The sequence below is a fragment of the Salmo salar genome, chromosome ssa14 (genome assembly GCF_905237065.1).
Source record: "Salmo salar chromosome ssa14, Ssal_v3.1, whole genome shotgun sequence".
Taxonomy (NCBI): Eukaryota; Metazoa; Chordata; class Actinopteri; order Salmoniformes; family Salmonidae; genus Salmo; species Salmo salar.
Window position 1 is genome coordinate 77,877,633 of NC_059455.1, and position 26,686 is coordinate 77,904,318.

General features: G+C 43.8%; 1 protein-coding gene across 9 annotated transcripts in view; it reads left to right on the plus strand.

Annotated features, from left to right (window-relative positions):
• Positions 1-26,686, plus strand: part of LOC106570344 (triple functional domain protein) — a 169,417-nt gene that overhangs the window by 84,849 nt on the left and 57,882 nt on the right. For 6 of the 9 annotated variants that reach the window (XM_045694817.1, XM_045694822.1, XM_045694818.1 and 3 more), the window contains 13 exons: positions 3,074-3,148; positions 4,801-4,915; positions 10,592-10,784; positions 14,008-14,112; positions 14,268-14,464; positions 14,723-14,936; positions 18,466-18,588; positions 19,131-19,322; positions 23,665-23,823; positions 24,218-24,448; positions 25,114-25,236; positions 25,496-25,687; positions 25,812-25,981. In XM_045694817.1, the coding sequence (XP_045550773.1) occupies positions 3,074-3,148; positions 4,801-4,915; positions 10,592-10,784; positions 14,008-14,112; positions 14,268-14,464; positions 14,723-14,936; positions 18,466-18,588; positions 19,131-19,322; positions 23,665-23,823; positions 24,218-24,448; positions 25,114-25,236; positions 25,496-25,687; positions 25,812-25,981 (2,089 nt within the window). Of the gene's footprint in view, positions 1-3,073; positions 3,149-4,800; positions 4,916-9,309; positions 9,565-10,591; positions 10,785-14,007; positions 14,113-14,267; positions 14,465-14,722; positions 14,937-18,465; positions 18,589-19,130; positions 19,323-23,664; positions 23,824-24,217; positions 24,449-25,113; positions 25,237-25,495; positions 25,688-25,811; positions 25,982-26,686 lie in introns of those variants that run through there. The other 3 variants (XM_045694819.1, XM_045694823.1, XM_045694825.1) reach the window with 2 other exon arrangements.

The window sequence follows — 26,686 nt, forward strand, 5'->3', positions numbered from 1 at the left end:
GGAGGGAATGCTGTCACCTTCAGGTAGATGTTTGCCCCCTTGTGTGCTAAAAGTGTCTGGTTATTGTCCAGTTATGGCGTTTAGGTCGCCACAGACTAGTATATGGAGAAGCTGTCATTGTTAAAGTATGGGGATTCTATTGGGGGGAATGTACAGTGCCTTCGGAAAGTATTCGGACCTCTTGACTTTTTCCACATTTTGTTATGTTACAGCCTAATTTTAAAAGGGATTAAATAAAAATAAAAATCTTCAGCAATCTACACAATACCTCATAATGACAAAAGGTTTTTAGAAATTTAGAAATTTTGCAAATGTATAAAAAAATATGTATTTACATAAGTATTCAGACCCTTTGCTATGATACTCGAAATTGAGCTCAGGTGCATCTTGTTTCCATTGATCATCCTTTAGATGTTTATACAACTTAATTGGAGTTCACCTGTGGTAAATTGAATTGACTGGACATGATTTGGAAAGGAACACACCTGTCTATATAAAGTCCCAGAGTTGACAGTGCATGTCAGAGCAAAAACCAAGCCATGAGGTGGAAGGAATTGTCTGTAGAGCTCCAAGACAGGATTGTGTCGAGGCACAGATCTGGGGAAGGGTATCAAAAAATGTCTGCAGCATTGAAGGTCCCCAAGAACACTGTGGCCTCCATTCTTAAATGGAAGAAGTTGGAACCACCAAAACTCTTCCTAGAGCTGGCCGCCCAGCCAAACTGAGGAATCTTGGGAGAATATCTAGGACAGAGCTCTAGAATTCCACTGTGGAGATGGGAGAAACTTCCAGCACTCCACCGATCAGGCCTATATGGTAGAGTGGCCAGACGAAAGCCACTCCTCAGTAAAAGGCACATGATAGCCCGCTTGGAGTTTGCCAAAAGGCACCTAAAGACTCTGACCATAAGAAACAAGATTCGCTGGTCTGATGAAACCAAGATGGAACTCTTTGGCCTGAATGCCAAGCATCACGTCTGGAGGAAACCTTGCGCCATCCTTATGGTGAAGCATGGTGGTGGCAGCATCATGCTGTGGGGTTTTCAGTGGCAGGGACTGGGAGACTAGCGCTCAGGACCTCAGACTCAGAACCTCAGACTGGGGCGAAGGTTCCCCTTCCAACAGGACAACGACCCTAAGCACACAGCCAAGACAACGCAGGAGTGGCTTCAGGACAAGTCTCTGAATGTCCTTGAGTGGCCCAGCCAGAGCCCGGACTTGAACCCGATCTAACATCTCTGGAGAGACCTCAAAATAGCTGTGCAGCGACATTCCCCATCCAATTTCTAAAAACCTGATTTTGCTTTGTCATTATGGGGTATTGTGTGTAGATTGATGAGGGGGAAAAAACAAGTTCATCAATTTTAGAAGAAGGCTGTAACAAAATGTGGAAAACGTCAAGGGGTCTGAATAGTTTCGGAAGGTACTGTAGGTAGCACACGTGGACATTTTTCTCTGTTGAGATCATTTCCTTATTTATTTCTATCTAAAATGCTCCTGTTTTGATGAATTTTAATAGAGTGGGTTTGGTCTGCTCTATACCAAATTAGCATACCCCCTGAGTCTTTTCCCTGTTTTTGTCCTGGTAGTTTGGTGGATGGGATTACCAGCTCTCTGTAACCTAAAGGGCAACCAGTGGGTCTGTCTCCTCTATACTATGTTTCTTCTAGGATGAGAATGTCTGTATTTCCAGTTTCTTTGAAGTCTGGGTTCCTGCTCTTTAGGTCAAAGGCAAATGACCTTGTATATTTCAGGAAGAGATAGTAAAGGATTTGTGTTCCATAGTGTCCGGTGTTATTCTTGTGGTTTAGGCTCGGACCATTAGGTGTGAGCAGTGCATGCTGAGCGTCTGGTGAATGCCTCTTAGATCGATGGATGCGGCTTGGGTGGGTGCATTAGTGGGGGTGGGGCCTGTTGCTCTGCTCACGACCTGGGCATACGTGTGGCTGTCATGTTGAGGTCCTTGCTGCAGGGGTGGGGGGCTTGATCTGCGGGGGCCTATATAGGGTGTGGCCAGGGTTTGTTTGGTCTGCGGCCTGGGTGTAGATCCTCTGGCTGTAGCCCTCTCTCTCTCTGTAATGGCTGTGTTGTCCTGGATAACTCTAAGCACATAAGTGTATGAGTCTGCAGGGAGAGAGTGAGGGAAGAAGGGAGGGAAAGAGAGTGGTAGAGAGAGGGTAGAAGGGCTGTGGTGGCATAAAAAATATAGTCCAAGCCCAACTCCTGCAGGATATGGAGAGATTGAAGAGAGGGAAAGAGGGGATAGAGAGAAAATAGTAGAGACAAAGGGATAGAGATGAATTGGCCAGCAGGGGCTCTTTATCCCAATATCAAATAATGAGCTATTTATGTCTTGCTGCTACTGTGTTGTGCTGGTTTTGGGTGTAGGTAGGTAGGTTTTTCTCTGTTTAGTGAAGGACAGGTAGTGGTCTCATTTTTGTCAACACTTAACCAGGAAATAAACGATACCTTTTTCTCCTCGTTTCTCTCTCTGGGTAAGACACTAATACAACAGCTCTTTGACCAACCTTCCCTTTTTAACTCTTAAGCAGGTGTAAGTTCCTACTTCTGAAACCACAGCCTCACTTATTCCGTGTGTGTGTGTGTGTGTGTGTGTGTGTGTGTGTGTGTGTGTGTGTGTTTCTTGTGTGTGTGTGTGTGTTCTTGTGTCATTAAACTAGGGTTCATAGCCAGTTTGTAGGAGTCAGTGGAAACATCTCTCTGTCAGTCAGATGGCTTCTTCAGTGGCAGGGGTTTTCCCCACATCAACTGAGCCCAAAATGAACCTATTCTCTCCACCACTCTTCAACAGTTACTCCAGCCAGACACAATCAATATCATGTTTCCCATTCTGAAAACATTCTTTCTTTGACAGTGATGCTGAAAACATCAACCTCCTGTTTCCCATACTCAAGGAAGAAATACGAAGTCAGAAATTTGAATTGTAGATAAACAATTGGATTGGATAAAACTAGGCCTACTTTTCCTGAAACCTTTCAATGGAAGAGGAGAACATTTGAACATTGGGAGTTTCTGTAAAAAATCTTAACACTTCTGTCTTTCCCTCTCTCCAGGTTTTCGTAAAAATGAAGACATGAGAGCGATGGAGGTGTTGCCTATTCTAAAGGAAAAAGTTGCCTTCTTATCAGGTGTGTGAGAGATAATCCTGGTTTCTTCATAAACAAAGCATGACACATTTGCTAATTGGAGCTACACACACTGACCTCTACCAGGCGTGGAGCTACACACACTGACCTCTACCAGGCGTGGAGCTACACACACTGACCTCTACCAGGCGTGGAGCTACACACACTGACCTCTACCAGGCGTGGAGCTACACACACTGACCTCTACCAGGCGTGGAGCTACACACACTGACCTCTACCAGGCGTGGAGCTACACACACTGACCTCTACCAGGCGTGGAGCTACACACACTGACCTCTACCAGGCGTGGAGCTACACACACTGACCTCTCTACCAGGCGTGGAGCTACACACACTGACCTCTACCAGGCGTGGAGCTACACACACTGACCTCTACCAGGCGTGGAGCTACACACACTGACCTCTACCAGGCGTGGAGCTACACACACTGACCTCTACCAGGCGTGGAGCTACACACACTGACCTCTACCAGGCGTGGAGCTACACACACTGACCTCTACCAGGCGTGGCACTACACACACACATGCATTCTGAGTGTGAGAGTTTTTAGCTGTGACCCGTGGCTACTGAGAGGTCAGTTGACCTTTGACCCCTCATCTGCAAGTTCTCAACTGTTGTAGTGTTGAAAATGATGTTGTGTGTGTGTGTGTGTGTGTGTGTGTGTGTGTGTGTGTGTGTGTGTTGTCATTCCACTTGTCTGACTCCATTTTCCTCTTGTGTGTAGCCAAGGTCACTGACAGATGGACCATAATGAACAGAATAGAGAGAGGAAGAGAGTGGTTGTTATAGCGATGAGTTACTGTCTGTCATAACCATTTCCCATAATGCATGTTGGTAAAGTCATTTATTTTGAAAGGAGGGAGGGAGGGGAAAAAAGAGGAAGAGGGTGGTGTAGGAAGGAAAGAGGAATGTATTGAATTTTGAAGAAATGTTGAGGGATAGATCTGTTTCTCCAGCTGCTACTAGGTCTACCTAACACACATTAACATGTCAAAGCAATTACTGTTGGATTTCTATACAATTACTTATATTTCTGTATAGGCCTATTGCTTTCTATATAGTCTTCCTTATACAATAATATTTTCCCTGCCATTCTGAGTACCTGTTACTGAGATTATACTATCATGTGGCCACGATCATACTCATGGGAATATATCAACTCTCATGTGTTTCTCCACCAGGAGGCAGAGGTGTGTGTGTGTGTTCACTCTCTAAGATGACTGTTTTATCCTGTGTGTGTTCACTCTCTAAGCTGACTGTTTTATCGTGTGTGTGTTCACTCTCTAAGATGACTGTTTTATCCTGTGTGTGTGTGTGTGTGTGTGTGTGTTCACTCTCTAAGCTGACTGTTTTATCCTGTGTGTGTGTGTGTGTGTGTGTTCACTCTCTAAGCTGACTGTTTTATCCTGTGTGTGTGTATGTGTGTGTGTGTGTGTGTGTGTGTTCACTCTCTAAGCTGACTGTTTTATCCTGTGTGTGTTCACTCTCTAAGCTGACTGTTTTATCCTGTGTGTGTTCACTCTCTAAGCTGACTGTTTTATCCTGTGTGTGTTCACTCTCTAAGCTGACTGTTTTATCCTGTGTGTGTGTGTGTTCACTCTCTAAGCTGACTGTTTGTGTGTCTGTGTGTTCCAGGGGGCAGAGACAGACGCGGTGGTCCAGTGTTAACGTTTCCTTCACGCAGTAACCACGACAGAATACGAGCTGACGACCTCAGAAGTCTCATAGCATACCTTGCTGGCATCCCCAAGTACGTGTTTGTGTTTGTGTGTACAGTATCTGCATGTGTACATATTGTGTGTGTATTTCTATGGTTGTTTTAGTCTCTTGGATTCAGATCTTTAACCAACCATGAGAGAGAGAGAGAGAGGGGGAGGGAGGGAGGGATGAAAACGGAGAGAGATATGTGGGCCAGAATACCTGTCGCAGCTCCTGTGTTGCCAAGAACCCTTCCTCCACACTGTCACTAGAGAGAGACGAATGGATAGAGGGATGGACGAATGGATAGAGGGACGGACGAATGGATAGAGGGACGGACGAATGGATAGAGGGACGGACGAATGGATAGAGGGACGGACGAATGGATAGAGGGACGGACGAATGGATAGAGGGACGGACGAATGGAGAGAGGGACGGACGAATGGCTGGAGAGAGGGACGGACGAATGGCTGGAGAGAGGGACGGACAGAAGGACGGAGAGAGGGACGGAGAGAGGGACGGACGGACGGAGAGACGGACGGACGGACGGAGAGAAGGACGGACGGACGGACGGAGAGAGGGACGGACGGAGAGAGGGAGGGAGGGACGGACGGAGAGGGGGACGGGGAGGGAGGAGCGGACGGAGGGACGGAGAAGGAGGGACGGACGGTTGGAGGGAGAGAGGGACGGACGGACGGATTGAGAGAGAGAGACAAATGAATTGAGAGAGAGAGACAAATGGATGGCGAGAGAGAAATGGATGGCGAGAGAGAGAAATGGATGGAGAAGGAGACGAATGAATAGAGAGACGAATGGATAGAGAGGGAGAGAGACGTATGGAGAGAGACAAATGAATAGAGAGAGAGACACATAGATAGAGAGAGACAAGTGGATGGATAGAGAGAGAGAAAAGAATAGAGAGAGACATGAATAGAGAGACAAATGAGGAGAGAGAGACAAATGGATGGAGAGACAAATGAGGAGAGAGAGACAAATGGATGAGAGAGAGACACAAATAAATAGAGAGAGAAATGGATGGAGAGAGACAAATTAATAGAGAGAGAGAGAGAGAAATGGATAGAGAGAGAGAGGAAATTAATTGAGAGAGAGGCAAATGGATGGAGAGACAAATTAATAGAGAGAGAGAGATCTGAAGAGAGCGAGAGAGAGACAAATGAATGGAGAGAGAGACAAATGGATGGAGAGAGAGAGGCAAATGAATGGAGAGAGAGAGAAATGGATGGAGAGATAAATGAATAGAGAGAGACAAATGGATGGAGAGAGACCAATGGATGGAGAGAGAGAAATGAATAGAGAGAGAGAGAAATGAATAGAGAGAGAGACAAATGGACAGATATAGAGACAAATGGATAGAAAGAGACAAATGAATTGAGAGGGAGACAAATGGATGAGAGAGACAAATGGATGAGAGAGACAAATGGATGGAGAGAGACCAATGGATGGAGAGAGAGACAAATGAATGGAGAGAGACAAATGGATGGAGAGAGACCAATGGATGGAGAGAGACAAATGGACAGATATAGAGACAAATGGATAGAAAGAGACAAATGAATTGAGAGAGACAAATGGATGGAGAGAGACCAATGGATGGAGAGAGAGACAAATGAATGGAGAGAGACAAATGGATGGAGAGAGACCAATGGATGGAGAGAGACAAATGGACAGATATAGAGACAAATGGATAGAAAGAGACAAATGAATTGAGAGGGAGACAAATGGATGGAGAGAGAGACAAATGAATAGAGAGTGAGACAAATTGATGGAGAGAGACAAATGGACAGATATAGAGACAAATGGATAGAGAGAGACAAATTAATTGAGAGGGAGACAAATGGATGAGAGAGACAAATGGACAGATATAAAGACAAATGGATTGAGAGGGAGACAAATGGATAGAGAGAGACAAATGAATTGAGAGAGAGACAAATGGAGGGCGAGAGAGACAAATGCATGGAGCGATAGAAATTAGTAGAGAGACAAATGGATGGAGAGAGAGACAAATGAATAAGAGAGACAAATGAATAAGAGAGACAAATGAATAAGAGAGACAAATGAATAGAGAGAGAGACAAATGGATGGACAGAGAGACAAATGAATAGAGAGAGACAAATGAATAGAGAGAGACAAATGGATGGACAGAGAGACAAATGAATAGAGAGAGACAAATGAATAGAGAGAGACAAATGGATGGAGAGAGAGAAATGGATGGACAGAGAGACAGATGAATAGACAGAGACAAATGGAGAGAGAGAGACATGGATGGAGAGATAAATGAATAGAGAGAGACAAATGAGTAGAGAGTGAGACAAATTGATGGAGAGAGACAATTAGATGGAGAGAGACAAATGGATGGAGAGAGAGACAAATAGATGGAAAGACAAATAGATGAGAGAGACACAAATAAATAGAGAGACAAATGAATGGAGAGAGAGAGGCAAATGAATGGAGAGAGATAAATGAATAGAGAGAGAGAGAGAGACAAATTGATGGAGAGAGAGAAATGGATAGATAGAGAGATAAATGAATAGAGAGAGAGACAAATGAAGGGAGAGAGAGACAAATGGATGGCGAGAGGGAGGCAAATTAATTGAGAGACAAATTAACAGAGACAATTGGATGGAGAGAGAGACCGATGAATAGAGAGAGAGACAAATGTATGGAGAGAGAGACCGATGAATAGAGAGAGAGACAAATGTATGGAGAGAGAGACAAATGGATGGAGAGAGAGAAAAAATGAATAGAGAGTGAGACAAATTGATGGAGAGAGAGAGGCAAATTAATTGAGAGGGAGAGACAAATGAATGGAGAGAGAGAAATGGATAGAGAAAGAGAGAGACAAATGAATGTAGAGAGAGACAAATAAATATAGAGCGTTAGACATGGATGGAGAGAGAGAGACAAATGGATGGATAGAGAGAGAGAGACAAATGAATAGAGAGGGAGAGACACATGGATAGAGAGAGAGACAAATGGATGGATAGAGAGAGAGACAAATGAATAGAGAGGGAGAGACACATGGATAGAGAGGGAGATAAATGAATAGAGAGACACATGGATGGAGAGAGAGATAAATGAATAGAGCGTGAGAGACAAATGGAAAGCTAGAGAGAGGCAAATTAATTGAGAGAGAGAGGATGGATGGAGAGACAAATTAATATAGAGAGAGACAAATTAATAGAGAGAGAGACAAATTAATATAGAGAGAGACAAATTAATAGAGAGAGAGACAAATTAATAGAGAGAGAGACAAATTAATAGAGAGAGAGACAAATTAATAGAGAGAGAGACAAATGGATGGAGAGAGAGCAAATGGATGGAGAGAGAGACAAATTAATATAGAGAGAGACAAATTAATAGAGAGAGAGACAAATTAATAGAGAGAGAGACAAATTAATAGAGAGAGAGACAAATTAATAGAGAGAGAGACAAATTAATAGAGAGAGAAACAAATGGATGGAGAGAGAGACAAATTAATAGAGAGAGAGACAAATTAATATAGAGAGAGGCAAATTAATATAGAGAGAGACAAATGGATGGAGAGAGAGACAAATGGATGGAGAGAGAGACAAATTAATAGAGAGAGACAAATTAATAGAGAGAGAGACAAATTAATAGAGAGACAAATTAATAGAGAGAGACAAATTAATAGAGAGAGAGACAAATTAATGGAGAGAGACCATTGGATGGAGAGAGACCAATGGGCAGAGGGAAACAAATGGATAGAGAGAGAGGGACAGAGACAAATGGATGGAGAGAGAGACCATTGGATTGAGAGAGAGACAAATGGATAAAGAGAGAGGGAGAGAGACAAATGGGTAGAGAGAAATTAATTGAGAGAATGACCAATGGATGGAGAGACCAATGGATTGAGAGAGACTATTGGGTAGAGAGGGAGACAAATGGATAGAGAGAGAGGGAGAGAGACAAATGGATGGAGAGAGAGAGAGAAATTAATAGAGAGAGAGATCAATGGATGGAGATGGAGAGTTGGAGTGAGGGATGGAGAGAGAGATGGAGAGTCCGAAGGAAAAGGACGGAGTGAGGGATGGAGAGAGAGATGGAGAGTCCGAAGGAAAAGGACAGAGTGAGGGATGGAGAGAGAGATGGAGAGTCCGAAGGAAAAGGACGGAGTGAGGGATGGAGAGAGAGATGGAGAGTCCGAAGGAAAAGGACGGAGTGAGGGATGGAGAGAGAGATGGAGAGTCCGAAGGAAAAGGACGGAGTGAGGGATGGAGAGAGAGATGGGGAGTCCGAAGGAAAAGGACGGAGTGAGGGATGGAGAGAGAGATGGAGAGTCCGAAGGAAAAGGACGGAGTGAGGGATGGAGAGAGAGATGGGGAGTCCGAAGGAAAAGGACGGAGTGAGGGATGGAGAGAGAGATGGAGAGTCCGAAGGAAAAGGACGGAGTGAGGGATGGAGAGAGAGATGGAGAGTCCGAAGGAAAAGGACGGAGTGAGGGATGGAGAGTTCGAAGGAAAAGGAGGGCGTGAGGGAGGGTAGAGAGAGTGGAGCATGGAGCGGGAGAGAGCAAGGGATTAAAACAGAGAGGGAGGAGTGTGTGTGTGTGTGTGTGTTTGAGTAGAACAGAGTGTCGCAGAGGCGGTACGGTTGCTAGATCAGCTCAGTAGTTGTGATGATAGCTGCGGATGAGTAGGTCTATACACCGCTGCTCTCTCCTAGGTACGTCTCTCTCTACATTGTATCTCACTCCTCATTAAAAAAACTCTATTTTAACAGTTCTTCTACTCTCTCTATGTAGATAAAATGTAGATATTTCGCTCCCCACTGTTACCTTATTTGTGTTTCCCTCTCTCTCCTCTCTCTCTCTCTCTGCTCAGTGTAGTGGGAGTCAGAGTTGCTGACAGACAGGCATTAGACAGAGAGGAGGGAAGGCTGGATAGAAAGGGAAGGAATCCAGAAAGCTAGTGTTAGGAGAGAATAAGGAATTGAGAGGAATAAGGGATTAAGGGAGATAAAGGATAGCTCTAGAAAGAGAGTGAGTGAAGTAGAGAGGAATTGTGTATTCTCCTGAGATATGAAACTCTCTGGGTCTGAGTGTTGAGGTCAGCCGTGAGAGAGGGAGAGGGGGAATAGAGAGAGAGAGGGAAACGAGAGAGAGAAAGGGAATAGAGAATGAGAGAAGAGAAAGAGGGGGAATAGAGAAAGAGAGAGGGGGATAACTAGATGCAGTGTTTATTACTAGCCATGCAGGAGATGTGTGATGCTGTGGGGAGAATCTTAGTTGAACTACAGTCTTGATGCTGATGATGGATTGAGTCTCTTTTTTTGCTTCCTTTTGGTCATTAGTCTGATTGATTTTTCTCCCAATCTGGATGGAAATCACTGTAGGTTTTTGTGATTTATCATTCTGTGTGTGGGTGTGTGTGTGTGAATTCGTAGTGCGTACCCTGTGCTTCTCACAGTACAGCAAATGCGTCATCACCATCTCATGGTTTGTTTTGATTCTCTCTCTCCCTCCTCCCTTCCCTCTTTCTCTACCTCCCACTCACCATCCTCCCCGTTTCTCTACCCCCTCCCCTTTCCCACCCTCTCACTCTTTCGCTACCACCTCTCCCCGTCCTACCTTCTCTCTCCCTCCCACGCTCTCCTCTCTCCTCCTTATCTTGCCATACCACCCACTCTCACTCTTTCGCTACCACCTTCCTTCTCCCTCCTCCTCCTCCTCCTCCTCCCTCCCTCGGTCCAGTGAGGAGGTGATCCAGCATGGCTTCACAGTCATAGTAGACATGCGAGGCAGTAAATGGGACAGTATCAAATCTCTTCTGAAGATCCTCCAGGAGTCGTTCCCCTGCTGTATTCACATAGCGCTCATCATCAAACCAGACAACTTCTGGCAGAAACAACGCACCAACTTCGGCAGCTCCAAGTTTGAATTTGAGGTAACATTTGAGTTTTTATTGTACTATACTGTAGTGTTCTGTACTTAGGGTTGCAAAGGGGAGGGTGTGTTACTGGAAACTTTCGAAGTTTACCAGTAAACTAGCAGAATATTTGTAACTTTCAAGGATTTTATGTATTTCATCAACACATCTAGTGGCCCTTTTGGGTTCTTCAGATTCTCCCAGGTGTCTGTAATGATCTCTGGCCCCCTGTGTGGCCATGTCAAATATATCATATAATCAAATGAGATGATTTTCAAATAAACAATAGAATGACAAAGCTGTAAACATTAAATATGAACCATAAACTTAGTGAATACCATTGGTGTTTTAATATGAGGATTTCAGCATTATTTATTTTACTTTGTCAATCTTTTTTAGTTGTAAATGTTTTGGCCCCAAATTGGTGGCAGTTGTGAAAAAAGTAAATAGTTGGAAGAGTTATGCCATTGTTGATTAGATGCCTTTTCATGAATTAGGCTATTTTCTCATGAACCATATGGTTGATCCACTAGAAACTCAGATATAAAACATGTATACTATATATGAATACGTTTTAAAAGTTATTCAAGTGTAAATTAACATAGATGACCAAAATTATAGAAGATTCCATGACTGGTAAATTACCAGTAGCTTTTCAACCCTAACTATACTATACTGTACTATACTGTCCTTTACTGTAATATACTATACTGTCCTATACTATGTTGTACAGTACTATACTGTATTGTACTATACTGTCCTTTACTGTACTATATTATACTGTACCGTGTCACTGCATTCATTGCAATTTAATGCTTGTGACTTTGCTGAAACGTAACAAACCCAACGACAATATGGTATGTTTTGACTGTGACTTTGCTGAAACGTAACAAACCCAACAACAATATGGTATGTTTTGACTGTGACTTTGCTGAAACGTAACAAACCCAACAACAATATGGTATGTTTTGACTGTGACTTTGCTGAAACGTAACAAACCCAACAACAATATGGTATGTTTTGACTGTGACTTTGCTGAAACGTAACAAACCCAACAACAATATGGTATGTTTTGACTGTGACTTTGCTGAAACGTAACAAACCCAACAACAATATGGTATGTTTTGACTGTGACTTTGCTGAAACGTAACAAACCCAACGACAATATGGTATGTTTTGACTGTGACTTTGCTGAAACGTAACAAACCCAACGACAATATGGTATGTTTTGACTGTGACTTTGCTGAAACGTAACAAACCCAACAACAATATGGTATGTTTTGACTGTGACTTTGCTGAAACGTAACAAACCCAACAACAATATGGTATGTTTTGACTGTGACTTTGCTGAAACGTAACAAACCCAACAACATGGTATGTTTTGACCGTGACTTTGAGGAGTACTGCTTATTATGCTCTTTGCTGTTTTAAATTTGTGATTTAGAATCACAATGGGATATTGTATGGAGCTCTGCTTGTTTTAATTCACACACACGGCTGTTTTGAATTGTTTTTGATAGGCTTGTAGGCTTGATGACTTGTAATAGTGTTGAAAATCCTGCAGAGCATTGTAATAATGTAGTGAAGCTCTAGCCTATTACATTAGGTTTATTTACTGGTTTTATTTGCCGTGTCTGTGCTGTGTGGAGTGCTACTTTTGATGTTGTATTAAGTTGACACACACAGCCCTCCACACAGCCACACACACAGTCACCCTGTTAGAGCACTGCTGTGGTATTGGGTTGTCTCAGAGGGCTTTATTGATGGTGTGTAAAGCCGTGTGTCACTCTGTCAGCCAGTCGCCATAGGGCAGAACACACGCCATTAAACACCACCCGTTCTCTTTACCCTGCTGTGTGCGCGAGGACAATGTGTGTCAAATCAAATGTTATTTGTCACATGCCGAATACAACAAGCATTCCTTACCGTGAAATGTTTACTTACAAGCCCTTAACCAACAATGTCATATTTTTTAATAAGTAACTAAGAAAATATTTGCTACATTTTTTTATATAAAATAAAGTAAGAAAAAAGTAACACAATAAATAAAAAAACAACGAGGCTATATACAGTACAGGAATCGGAGATACAGGCTAGTCGAGGTCAGTGAGGTCATATGTACATGTGTGTTTTTCAGCGCCACATTTTGCTCAGTGAAAATCACTTTTCCATCCAAATCTGGGTTATGCTTTAAAAACATTGGAACATTTCATTATTAACAGCTGGAACAGTCTTCTATAGGAGATGGAGGGGATAGAGAGAAAGATGGAGAGATGGACTGATGCATTCTTACCATTAACAGCTGGAACAGTCTTCTATAGGAGATGGAGAGATGGACTGATGCATTCTTACCATTAACAGCTGGAACAGTCTTCTATAGGAGATGGAGAGATGGACTGATGCATTCTTACCATTAACAGCTGGAACAGATGGAACAGTCTTCTATAGGAGATGGAGAGATGGACTGATGCATTCTTACCATTAACAGATGGAACAGTCTTCTATAGGAGATGGAGAGATGGACTGATGCATTCTTTCCTGGACTTGTCAATAGAAGAGAATTCTTAGAATTGTGCTTTACTCTTTCTGTCTGCCTTTCTTTGGCTTTAGAGGGGTTCTCAGCTTGTTTTCTCTCTCTCTCTCTCTCGCTCTCTCTTTGTCTGTCTGTCTTTTTTTCTTTCTGTTATTTCTTTCTTTCGCTAATCTTGCCCACGCAAGGCTTTGTCAGGTGTCTCTCCTCATCCCTCTGTCTATCCTTCAATCTGACACAGCGTGTGGGTGTTGACCTTGCTGTGTAGGTTGGTATTATCTTGGCAACATAAATCACTTGAGAACGGAAACAATCTCTCCCATATTTGTCAATCTGTACAGACATGTGTTTTACCTTTTCTGAGGTAAAAGTCATTTTCTAAATGTCCCCAAAAACGCAATATGAAATCAGCAAACTAAATCAAGATGAAGAGAGAGGGAGAACGAGACCGAGAGAGATGACCCTCTGTCGTCACCCCTCCCCTTTTTGTCATAGCCAATCAAATGTGTCTATCTGAGTGTCTGAATCACCATTATTGCTGTGTGTCACTGACACGGTGAGCACGGAGTGGGCGTTGAACTTGAACACAACCAAAAGGCTGTGATGATGTTAGAATTGATTTAAAGCCTTCTCTATCCCTCCCTCTCTTCCCTTTCTTCCCTTCCCTCTTTACCTTTCCTCCTCATCTTCCCCTTCTCCATCTCTCTCTAGACCACCATGGTGTCGTTGGAGGGTCTATCTAAGGTGGTTGACCCCTCCCAGCTGACCTCTGACTTCGAGGGAAGTCTAGAATACAACCATGACGAGTGGATCGAGGTACGACCAGTCAATCAATTCATCAATCAATGGTTTGCAAAAACCAAAATGCACCGACTTGAACACCCACTTTAGCTCTCTTAGTCAGTACTACAACCACAGATCAATCAATCAATTTAGCAATCAATCCATACAGTGTCTTTGTTCTTTTCCAGGTGCGGGTTGCATTTGAGGAGTTTACGGGGCACGCGGGTCACATGTTGTCGAGGCTGGAGGAGATGCAGGAGGTGGTGGCTAGGAAAGACTTCCCCACGGACCTGGACGGGGCGCGGCGCATGATAGAGGAACACGCCACGCTGAAGAAGAAGGTCATCAAAGCTCCTATAGAGGAACTGGATACGGAGGGACAGAGGTAGGCTACGCACCACATACACACACACACACACACACACACGCACACGCACACTCACACACACACCCACACACTCACTCAGACTGATGGTGAGGCTAATTTTACACTGCTGGTTGTGTGTGTGTGTGTGTGTGTGTGTGTGTGTGTGTGTGTGTGTGTGTGTGTGTGTGTGTGTGTGTGTGTGTGTGTGTGTGTGTGTGTGTGTGTGTGTGTGTGTGTGTGTGTGTGTGTTATTTCACGCTGCGTCCTCTCTCCCAGGTTACTGCAGCGTATCCAGAGCAGTGAGTCGTACAGGAACTCTAACGCCAGCGGTGTGTGTAACGCTGACACCCAGGGGCTGGTGCCACGCGTCGCCACCCTGCTGGACAAACTCCACAGCACACGACAACACCTCCACCAGGCCTGGCACATCAGGAAACTCCAGCTGGACCAGTGTTTCCAGCTCCGCCTCTTCGAACAGGATGCAGAGAAGGTACCATGGATGGAGAGTAAAGGAAAAGACAACAGCCAAACTGCTAGTGGGATTTGTATGTGTGTGTGTAGGGGGCTGAATAGATCCAGTGTAATAGACTGATAGAGTATAATTGATACCGTCAATAGTTACTGTAGAATAGACAGATAGCAGTGTTGGACTGCGGTAGGGCTTGTTGCTAGGACACGATAGACAGTAGTTAGCTCTGAAGAGGCTGTTGGTATTCTCTTATGACACTCAGCTCATCTCTCTTCTTCCTGTGCCTAGTGATTCACAGATGTATGTATGTATGTATGTATGTACACACACACACACATACAGTACCAGTCAAAAATGTTGACACACCTACTCATTCAAGGGTTTTTCTTTATTTTTACTATTTTCTACATTGTAGAATAATAGTGAAGACATCAAAACTATGAAATAGCACATATGGAATCATGTAGTAACCAAAAAAGTATTAAACAAATCCAAATATATTTTAGGTTCTTCAAAGTAGCCACACTTTGCCTCATCCTAAGATTTATATATTTCTTAATTCCATTATTTTACTTTTAGATTTGTGTATATTGTTGTGAATTTTTAGATATTACGGCACTGTTGGAGCTAGGAACACAAGCAATAACATCGCTAAATATGTGTATATGACCAATAAAATGTGATTTGATGACAGCTTTGCACACTCTTGGAAACCTGGAATGCTTTTCCAACAGTCTTGAAGGAGTTCCCAAATACACTACCGTTCAAAAGTTTGGAGTCACTTAGAAATGTCCTTGTTTTCCATGAAAACATACAGGAAATCAGTGGCAAAATGAATAGGAAATATAGTCATTATAAATAAGGATTTTTAATTGAAATAATAAGTGTGTCCTTCAAACTTTGCTTTCGTCAAAGAGTCCTCCATTTGCAGCAATTACAGCCTTGCAGACCTTTGGCATTCTAGTTGTCAATTTGTTGAGGTAATCTGAAGAGATTTCACCCCATGCTTCCTGAAGCACCTCCCACAAGTTGGATTGGCTTGATGGGCAATTCTTACGTACCATACGGTCAAGCTGCTCCCACAACAGCTCAATAGGGTTGAGATCCGGTGACTGTGCTGGCCACTCCATTATAGACAGAATACCAGCTGACTGCTTCTTCCCTAAATAGTTATTGCATAGTTTGGAGGTGTGCTTTGGGTCATTTTCTTGTTATAGGAGGAAATTGGCTCCAATTAAGCGCCGTCTACAGGGTATGGCATGGCTTTGCAAAATGGAGTGATAGCCTTCCTTCTTCAAGATCCCTTTTACCCTGTACAAATCTCCCACTTTACCACCACCAAAGCACCCCCAGACCATCACATTGCCTCCACCATGCTTGACAGATGGCGTCAAGCACTCCTCCAGCATCTCAAGCATTTCTGCGTCTCACGAATGTTCTTCTTTGTGATCCGAACACCTCAAACTTAGATTTGTCTGTCAATAACACTTTTTTCAAAGCTTCCTCTGTCCAGTGTCTGTGTTCTGTGTTCTTTTGCCCATCTTAATCTTTTCTTTTTATTGGCCAGTGTGAGATATGGCTTTTTCTTTGCAAGAATAGACTGACGAGTTTCAGAAGAAAGTCCTTTGTTTCTGACCATTTTGAGCCTGTAATCAAACCCACAAATGCTGATGCTCCAGATACTCAACTAGTCTAAAGAAGGCCAGTTTTATTGCTTCTTTAATCAGGACAACAATTTTCAGCTGTGCTAACATAATTGCAAAAGGGTTTCCTAATGATCAATTAGCCTTTTAAAATGATAAACTTGGATTAGTTAACACAACGTGCCATTGGAACACAGGCGTGATGGTTGCAGATAATGTGCCTCTGTACGCCTATGTAGATATTCCATAAAAGAATAAGCCATTTCCAGCTACGTTAGTCATTTACAACATGAACAATGTCTACACTATATTTCTGATCAATTTGATGTTATTTTAATGAACAAAAAATGTGCTTTTCTTTCAAAAACAAGGACATGTCTAAGTGACCTCAAACGTTTGAACGGTAGTCTATACTGAGCACTTGCTGGCTGCTTTTCCTTCACTCTGCGGTCCAACTCATCCCAAACCATCTCAATTGGGTTGAGGTCGGGCGATTGTGGAGGCCAGGTCATCTGATGCAGCACTCCATCACTCTCTTTCTTGGTCAAATAGCCCTTACACAGCCTGGAGGTGTGTTTGGGTCATTGTCCTGCTGAAAAACAAATGATAGTCCCACTTAGCGCAAACCAGATGGGATGGCGTAGCGCTGGAGAACGCTTTGGTAGCCATGCTGATTATGTATGCCTTGAATTCTAAATAAATCATTGACAGTGTCACCAGCAAAGCACTATCACACCTTCTCCTCCATGCTCCACGGTGGGAACTACACATGCAGAGATCATCTGTTCACCTACTCCGCATCTCACAGACACGGCGTTTGGATCCCAAAATCTCAAATTTGGACTCCTCAGACCAAAGGACAGCTTTCCACCGGTCTAATGTCCATTGCTTGTGTTTCTTGGCCCAAGCAAGTCTCTTCTTCTTATTGGTGTCCTTTAGTATTGGTTTCTTTGAAGCAATTTGACCATGAAGGCCTGATTCACACAGTCTCCTCTGAACAGTTGATGTTGAGATGTCTGTTACTAGAACTCTGTGAAGCATTTATTTGGGCTGAAATTTCTGAGGCTGGTAACTCTTTTGAACTTATCCTCTGCAGCAGAGGTAACTCTGGGTCTTCCTTTCCTGTGACGGTCCTCATGAGAACCAGTTTCATCATAGCACTTGATGGTGTTTGCGACTGCACTTGAAGAAACTTTCAAAGTTCTTGACATTTTGCGGATTGACCAACCTTCATATCTTAAAGTAATGATGGACTGTTGCTTCTCTTTGCTTATTTGAGCTGTTCTTGCCATAATATGGACTTGGTCTTCTATCTTCTGTATAACACCCCTACCTTGTCACAACACAAATGATTGGCTCAAATGCATTAAGAAGGGAAAAAAAATCCACAAATTAACTTTTAACAAGGCACACCTGAGAATTGAAATGCATTCCAGGTGACTACCTCATGAAGCTGGTTGAGAGAAAGCGAAGAGTGTGCAAATCTGTCATCAAGGCAAAGTGTGGCTATTTTGAAGAATCTCAAATAGAAACTTTGTTTTGATTTGTTTAACACTTTTTTGGTTATTACATGATTCCATATGTGTGTTGATGTCTTCGCTATTATTCTACAATGTAGAAAATAGTAAAAATAAAGAAAAATACACGCACGCACGCACGCACACACACACACACACACACACACACACACACACACACACACACACACACACACACACACACACACACACACACATGCAAGCATACACACACATACAGTAGTCCCACTAAGCAGTATACAGTACACACAATGATACACCCACACACAAGCACAATGATACAGACCGAAGCACACTCTACCATCTGTAGCTGTTAGCTGCCTGCACTATCCCGTCTCTAACGTGTGTGTTTGGGTGTCTTTCCCTCAGATGTTTGATTGGATAATGGCCAACAAAGGTCTGTTCCTGGCCGGCTACACCGAGATCGGCAACAACCACCCACACGCCATGGAGCTACAGACGCAGCACAACCACTTTGCTATGAACTGCATGGTAAGAACACACACACACACACACACACACACACACACACACACACACACACACACACACACACACACACACACACACACACCAGGCAGCGGGCTATTACACAGCTAGAAGCTGTATCCATACAGGCTTACATAATGGTTCTGAAACGGATGGCTTTAAAGCAGGAGATGAATCTACTGTTTTGCCTCAGCTAGATGATGACTCTGCAGATGGAAACGCGCACTGACATTTAGCGCTGCACTAAAATCAATGCAAGCTCTCTCTCGTGTGCACACACACCCTGTCTAGTTGAGGCTAGGTCCATAGGGAATCCATAGGTAGCTATTACAAAGCTGGCATCCTTCCATACTGACATCACTCCAATCCTTTCTACAACCAGAATCTGGAATGCCAGTACTCTAAATTGGGGTTTTCGGTACATTTTTTGTTGTTGTTGTGCTTATTGGGAAATATCTATGTTTATTTGTCTGTTATCTGAATAGCTAAATAAACCAAATCAATGTTTCTCTCTCTCCCTCACCCCAATCCCCTCCCCGCTCCAGAACGTGTATGTGAACATCAACAGGATAATGTCAGTGGGTAACAGGCTATTGGAGTCTGGTCACTATGCCTCTGTGCAGATTAAACAGATCTCAGGTCAGCTGGAAGCGGAGTGGAAAGCCTTCGCTGCTGCCCTGGATGAACGCAGCACACTGCTGGAGATGTCTGCCGCCTTCCACCAGAAATGTGACCAGGTGGGTGGTGGTGGTACAGACACTCGTCACACACAGGAACACACACATCCAGGCAAGCAGGTAGTCACACACATAGAATTGCTGAGTTTGTAGAATTCCAAATGGAGAATCAGGGCGGTCCTCTTTCCCAATAGGAATATTCAATGGTATTACTCTCATCATTGTATCCTTTCATGTTCCACAGTTGAAGAAAGAAAAATAGTACATTTTCCATGAAATTCAACCATTTTCCATAGATGTTACTTCACAAAGCCTCCTCTCTTTGTGTATTCTGATTATTCAAGGGTAGACACATGGAGAATACATGGAGACACTCATACACACATACATTTCTACATACATACCTACCTACCTACACACACACACACACACACACACCTACACACAGTTGAAGTCGGAAGTTTACATACACCTTAGCCAAATACATTTAAAGTCAGTTTTTCACAATTCCTGACATTTAATCCTAGTAAGAATTCCCTGTCTTAGGTCAGTTAGGATCACCACTTTATTTTAAGAATGTGAAATCCCCTTTTTCCTCCAAACATAACGATGGTCATTATGGCCAAACAGTTATATTTTTGTTTCATCAGACCAGAGGACATTTCTCCAAAAAGTATGATCTTTGTCTCCATGTGCAGTTGCAAACCGTAGTCTGTCTTTTTATGGCGGTTTTGGAGCAGTGGTTTCTTCCTTGCTGAGCGGCCTTTCAGGTTATGTCGATATAGGACTTATTTTACTGTGGATATAGATACTTTTGTACCTGTTTCCTCCAGCATCTTCACAAGGACCTTTGCTGTTGTTCTGGGATTGATTTGCACTTTTCGCACCAAAGTATGTTCATCTCTAGGAGACAGACCACGTCTCCTTCCTGAGCGGTATGACGGCTGCGTGGTCCCATGGTGTTTATACTTGCGTACTATTGTTTGTACAGATGAACATGGTACCTTCATGCATTTGGAAATTGCTCCTAAGGATGAACCAGACTTGTAGAGGTCTACAATGTTTTTCTGAGGTTTTGGCTGTTTTCTTTTGATTTTCGCATGATGTCAAGCAAAGAGGCACTGTGTTTGAAGGTAGGCCTTGAAATACATCCACAGGTACACCTCCAATTGACTCAAATGATGTCAATTAGCCTATCAGAAGCTTCTAAAGCCATGACATAATTTTCTGGAATTTTCCAAGCTGTTTAAAGGCACAGTCAACTTAGTGTATGTAAACTTCTGACCCACTGGAATTGTGATACGGTGAATTATAAGTAAAATAATCTGTCTGTAAACAATTGTTGGAAAAATTACTTGTGTCATTCTCAAAGTAGATGTTCTAACCAACTTGCCAAAACTATAGTTTGTTAACAAGAAATTTGTGGAGGGCTTGAAAAACGAGTTTTAATGACTCCAACCTAAGTGTATGTAAACTTCTTACTTCAACTGTACATACATACACATTTTCTGGTGTGTGATCTCTGTATGATGAGAGTGTGCAGTGAGATTACAATTAGATTAGAATCCTACTGTGTTGGTTTGTTTAATAATCCCATGTGACTTCTTCTTTTATTTTATTCTCTGCTATGTCTTTTTGACCCCACGTTGAAATCGGGGAGGGGACTGTGGCCCGATTTTGACGAAACTTGGGTGAATGATGCGTCTTGCCAAAAATATCCGGCATTTACAATTTACACGGATTGGCGGGAGCTATAGTAATTAACTAAAATGTGTGAGTTGCACCAGAGAGGAAGAGGCGAAGCGAGAGGGATAACTGGGCCCAAAATCATTCTTCTCCAGCAGGTGCCGTTTTTTCTTTGGCACAGTACATGGAATACAGGGAGTGGATTAGCTAAAGAGACTGCAGGGCTCGACATCCAGGGCTGCCCACTGGCCCGGCAACAGCTGCCGAGCTCATCGGGCCAGTTAATCATGCTTTCATATGGCCCCCTTGGGCCAGTACGTTTCCAAACTCACAGAAATACACTGTATTTGTAAACACTGTAAAATCACATGATGTTATTAGTGCCAGTGGGAGTTTTTTTAGGACATTAAACAAGCAACAAGATCATATTTAGTCTGTAATCTAGCTAATGATTAGCCTATTGTGGTAAACAATGCAGAGGAGCAACCCCATGCTTCAGCCATGTAGCCACGAGGCTGCTTCAGACAAGTGATAATGCTTCAGCCATGTAGCCACCAGGTTGCATCAGACAGGTGGTCATGCTTCAGCCATGTAGCCATGAGGCTGCTTCAGACAGGTGACCATGCTTCAGCCATGTAGCCACGAGGCTGCATCAGACAGGTCATCATGCTTCAGCCATGTAGCCACAAGGCTGCATCAGACAGTGATCATGCTTCAGCCATGTAGCCACGAGGCTGCATCAGACAGGTGATCATGCTTCAGCCATGTAGCCACGAGGCTGCATCAGACAGTGATCATGCGTATTGCTAAAATAGCACACCTGCAGATAATATGTACAGGCTCTAAAGATATTGCTTTTCATCAATATGTTATTGGGCTTATTTCTGGAGGGGAATATTACATCTTAAAAGGTTTAATATGGGTTATATGTCATCATTCAGAGTGGGGAATGGTTTTATTTTATTATCAGATTGTATGGTTGGCTAAACGAAATCCCCCACGATTGAAATTCTGCGTGCATAACTTGCTTTCCTGTGATCTTGGCCCAGTTTTCACTTTCTACTGGCCCATGTGTGCCACTCTCAAATTTACTTGAATGTCAAGCCCTGGACTGGTACCCAGGTGAACTGCCTTCCATTTTTTGGGGGGGATGTTTACTGTTGCTTTGTTTTTCTTTAATGATTTTATTTAGTTGTTTTCCTCTATTGTCCCATCAGGATTGGAATCATTTACAAAGAACTAACCTGGCCGTGTGACATCCAGGTTATCATGGTGGAATCATTTACAAAGAACTAACCTAGCCTTGTGACACCCAGGTTATCATGGTGGAATCATTTACAAAGAACTAACCTAGCCTTGTGACACCCAGGTTATCATGGTGGAATCATTTACAAAGAACTAACCTAGCCATGTGACATCCAGGTTATCATGGTGGAATCATTTACAAAGACCTAACCTAGCCATGTGACATCCAGGTTATCATGGTGGAATCATTTACAAAGAACTAACCTAGCCTTGTGACACCCAGGTTATCATGGTGGAATCATTTACAAAGAACTAACCTAGCCATGTGACATCCAGGTTATCATGGTGGAATAATTTACAAAGAACTAACCTCGCCGTGTGTCATCCAGGTTATTTATCATGGTGGAATCATTTACAAAGAACTAACCTAGCCGTGTGACATCCAGGTTATCATGGTGGAATCATTTACAAAGAACTAACCTAGCCTTGTGACATCCAGGTTATCATGGTGGAATCATTTACAAAGAACTAACCTAGCCATGTGACATCCAGGTTATCATGGTGGAATCATTTACAAAGAACTAACCTAGCCGTGTGACATCCAGGTTATCATGGTGGAATCATTTACAAAGAACTAACCTAGCCATGTGACATCCAGGTTATCATGGTGGAATCATTTACAAAGAACTAACCTAGCCATGTGACATCCAGGTTATTTATCATGGTGGAATCATTTACAAAGAACTAACCTAGCCGTGTGACATCCAGGTTATCATGGTGGAATCATTTACAAAGAACTAACCTAGCCTTGTGACATCCAGGTTATCATGGTGGAATCATTTACAAAGAACTAACCTAGCCATGTGACATCCAGGTTATCATGGTGGAATCATTTACAAAGAACTAACCTAGCCGTGTGACATCCAGGTTATCATGGTGGAATCATTTACAAAGAATTAACCTAGCCAAATGACATCCAGGTTATCATGGTGGAATCATTTACAAAGAACTAACCTAGCCATGTGACATCCAGGTTATCATGGTGGAATCATTTACAAAGAACTAACCTAGCCAAATGACATCCAGGTTATCATGGTGGAATCATTTACAAAGAACTAACCTAGCCGTGTGACATCCAGGTTATCATGGTGGAATCATGGTAGAATAATGCACTGACTCTCAAAATATTTCCAAAATGAGCAATACATATACATAGTTACTAGACACAGCGCTTTGAGCATCGTTTGTGTGTGTGTGTGTGTGTGTGTGTGTGTGTGTGTGTGTGTGTGTGTGTGTGTGTGTGTGTGTGTGTGTGTGTGTGTGTGTGTGTGTGTGTGTGTGTGTGTGTGTGTGTGTGTGTGTGTGTGTGTGTGCGTGCGTGCGCGCGTGTGTGTTCCTCTATAGTAAATGAGTAACATGGACTCGTGGTGTAAAGCGTGTGTGTAATGTGTTTGTGTTCCTGTCTCTACAGTACATGGGTAATGTGGACTCGTGGTGTAAGGCGTGTGGAGAGGTGGATCTACCTTCGGAGCTCCAGGACCTAGAAGATGCTATCCACCACCACCAGGGTCTCTACGAACACATCACTGCTGCCTACTCAGAGGTAAACAGCACTGCTGCATACCCAGAGGTAACATACATGTGTGTGAGTGTTGGTGTGGGTCAGTGGAAGCTGCTGGGAGGAGCTATAGGAGGATGGACTCATTTTAATGGCTGGAATTTAATTAATGCAACGTTTGCAAACACATCAAACATATGGAAACCAGGTTTGACTCCATTACAGCCATTACAATGAGCCCGTCTTCCTATATCTCCCCCCACCAGCCTCCACTGGTGTAGGTGTGTGTTTGGGGTGGGTGTGATGGTTAGGGTGTGTGTGGGTGTGTGGTATCACATGCAAGTTCTATACTAACACGTTTGTACATGTGTGTTTGTATGTACATGTGTGTTTGTATGTACATGTGTGTTTGTATGTACTGTATGTGCTCAAGCCTTTTCGAACTTTTTCCTTCCCCCTCCCCCAGGTCAGCCAGGACGGTAAGGCCCTATTGGATAAGCTGCAGCGCCCTCTGACCCCGGGGGGGGCTGATTCGCTAACGGCCTCGGCCAACTACAGCAAGGCGGTGCACCATGTGCTGGATGTGATACACGAGGTGCTGCACCACCAGAGACAACTGGAGAATATCTGGCAACACCGCAAAGTCCGCCTGCACCAGAGGCTCCAGCTGTGTGTGTTCCAGCAAGACGTACAGCAGGTGTGGACTAGTTCTGACCCTGTGTGGCTCAGTTGGGAAGAGCCTGGCTCTAGCCACGCCAAGGTCGTGTGTTCAATACTCGCAGGGATCACACAAATGATACACATACTGGAAATGTATGGACACACTAGTTACCCTTGTAGCCTTGTAGCCAAGGTAACTGTTGCCATGGCGATGCTGCTGGCCAGTATCCAGGTGAGGGGTATTCTGCCAAGTGGTAGAGGGAGAGAGAGTGGGATGGAGAAAGATCTGAGAAGGAGGGCGAGAGCAGGACAAGGAAGGCGTGAAGAGGGAGAAAGAAAGGTGGAAGGAACATGAGGGTTTTGTCTAGAAGGGATACAGCTTTTGTCAAACTTGACTTTTCGTAGCAGGTTTAGGAGAACTTACGCAGCAAGTTAGGAGAATGAATTGAGCAGGTAAGGGGAGTTAGGTTAAGGTTAGGAAAAGCGTTAGGGTTAGCTAAAATGCGTCAATTTGACAAAAGCTTTCCCCTATCTAGAAATGACCAGATGGGAGGGAAGTCATCCTCTCTGTCGTCTACCTTCCTCTGCCTACTGACTGGAGTAGCATGCTGTTTTCTCTCTCACGACAACCCCTTTTTCCTCTGCCCCACAGCCTGAACTTCTATGCCACTTAGCTAACTGTGCATGCTTGTGTGTGTGCAGGTTCTGGACTGGATAGAGAACCACGGGGAGGCGTTCCTCAGTAAACACACAGGCGTTGGGAAGTCCCTCCATCGAGCCAGAGCGCTACAGAAACGACACGAGGACTTCGAGGAGGTCGCCCAGGTAGGACACCTCTCTTCATGTCTCTGCTTTGACCTTTTCTCTCTTTACTTTTCCTCTCTTGATCTTCCCATTTCCCTTTCCTCTCTCCATCACATACTCTCTCTTTCTCCATCTTTGCACTAAATACTGTCTCTCTCTCTTCCCCTTCTCCCTTTCTCTTGTTAACTGTCCTCCCTCTTTTCTTCTCCCCCATCACTCCCCCTCTCTGTCTCTCTCCCCCTCTGTCTATCTCTGTGGAATGGTTCTGTCCTTCCTCCAGAACACCTATACTAACGCTGACAAGCTGCTGGAGGCGGCAGAGCAGCTGGCCCAGACAGGAGAGTGTGATCCAGAGGAGATCTACCAGGCAGCCCACCAGCTGGAGGACCGCATCCAGGACTTTGTCAGGAGGGTGGAGCAACGCAAAGTCCTGCTGGACATGTCTGTCGCCTTCCACACACACGTCAAAGAGGTACAGGGTGGGAGGGAGGGAGGGTGTGGGGGGGTGGGGCGGTGGGTGGGGATGGGGATGCGTCGTCAAGTAGCGTGACATCTTACTGGAATGTGTGTGTGCGACATGTTAATCATCTCTCTAGCTGTGGACGTGGCTGGAGGAGCTGCAGAAGGAGCTGTTAGATGATGTGTATGCTGAGTCTGTGGAGGCGGTGCAGGACCTGATCAAACGCTTCAGCCAGCAGCAGCTGACCATCCTGCAGGTCACTGTCAACGTCATCAAGGAGGGAGAGGACCTCATCCAGCAGCTCAGGTAGAACACACACACACAGGTGTGCACACAGACATACACACTCAACACACACTCAACACACACGTAGACACACTAACACACACATAGAATGAATTAGAAGAAACTGTGCAGAAGGTGAGTAGGATGGAAGAGAGAAGAGGAGGAGAGGAAGATGAAAGAAAACAACAACATCCTCACATAGCGGACTGCCAGATGAGAGAGAGCGAGATGGAGAGAAGCAGTAGGTTGAGAGTTAGAGAGATCCATGTATTTGACACCTCTGACCATGATTCTGGTTCTATTTATATCAAGTGTGTGAGTCTGAGACCTAGCCCTCAACACACATTGAAGCTCTCTCTCCCTCTCTCTTCCCCCTCTCTCTCTCTCTCTCTCTCTCTCTCTCTCTCTCTCTCTCTGGTGTATTCTCTCCTCTGGGTATTGTTACATAATGCTGGTTACATAAGTGTGGTTAATTATGTAGAATCCCCAGGACTCTGCTACAATGCTGTGTCTGTGTGTATATGCGGCTTAGACAGGGCTTAGACTCTGATGTGTTAGCTAACTTTGGACCAGAGCTAGCCCTTGACTCTCAGTTCCATGACATTACACATAATGCCTCCTAGAGTTTTCGAGAGCCAGACCAGAGCTAGCCAAGTAACAAGCTTGTGTCTGCAGAGCGGAACCAGAATGAACATTTTAATAAACTCAGCAAAAAAAGAAACGTCC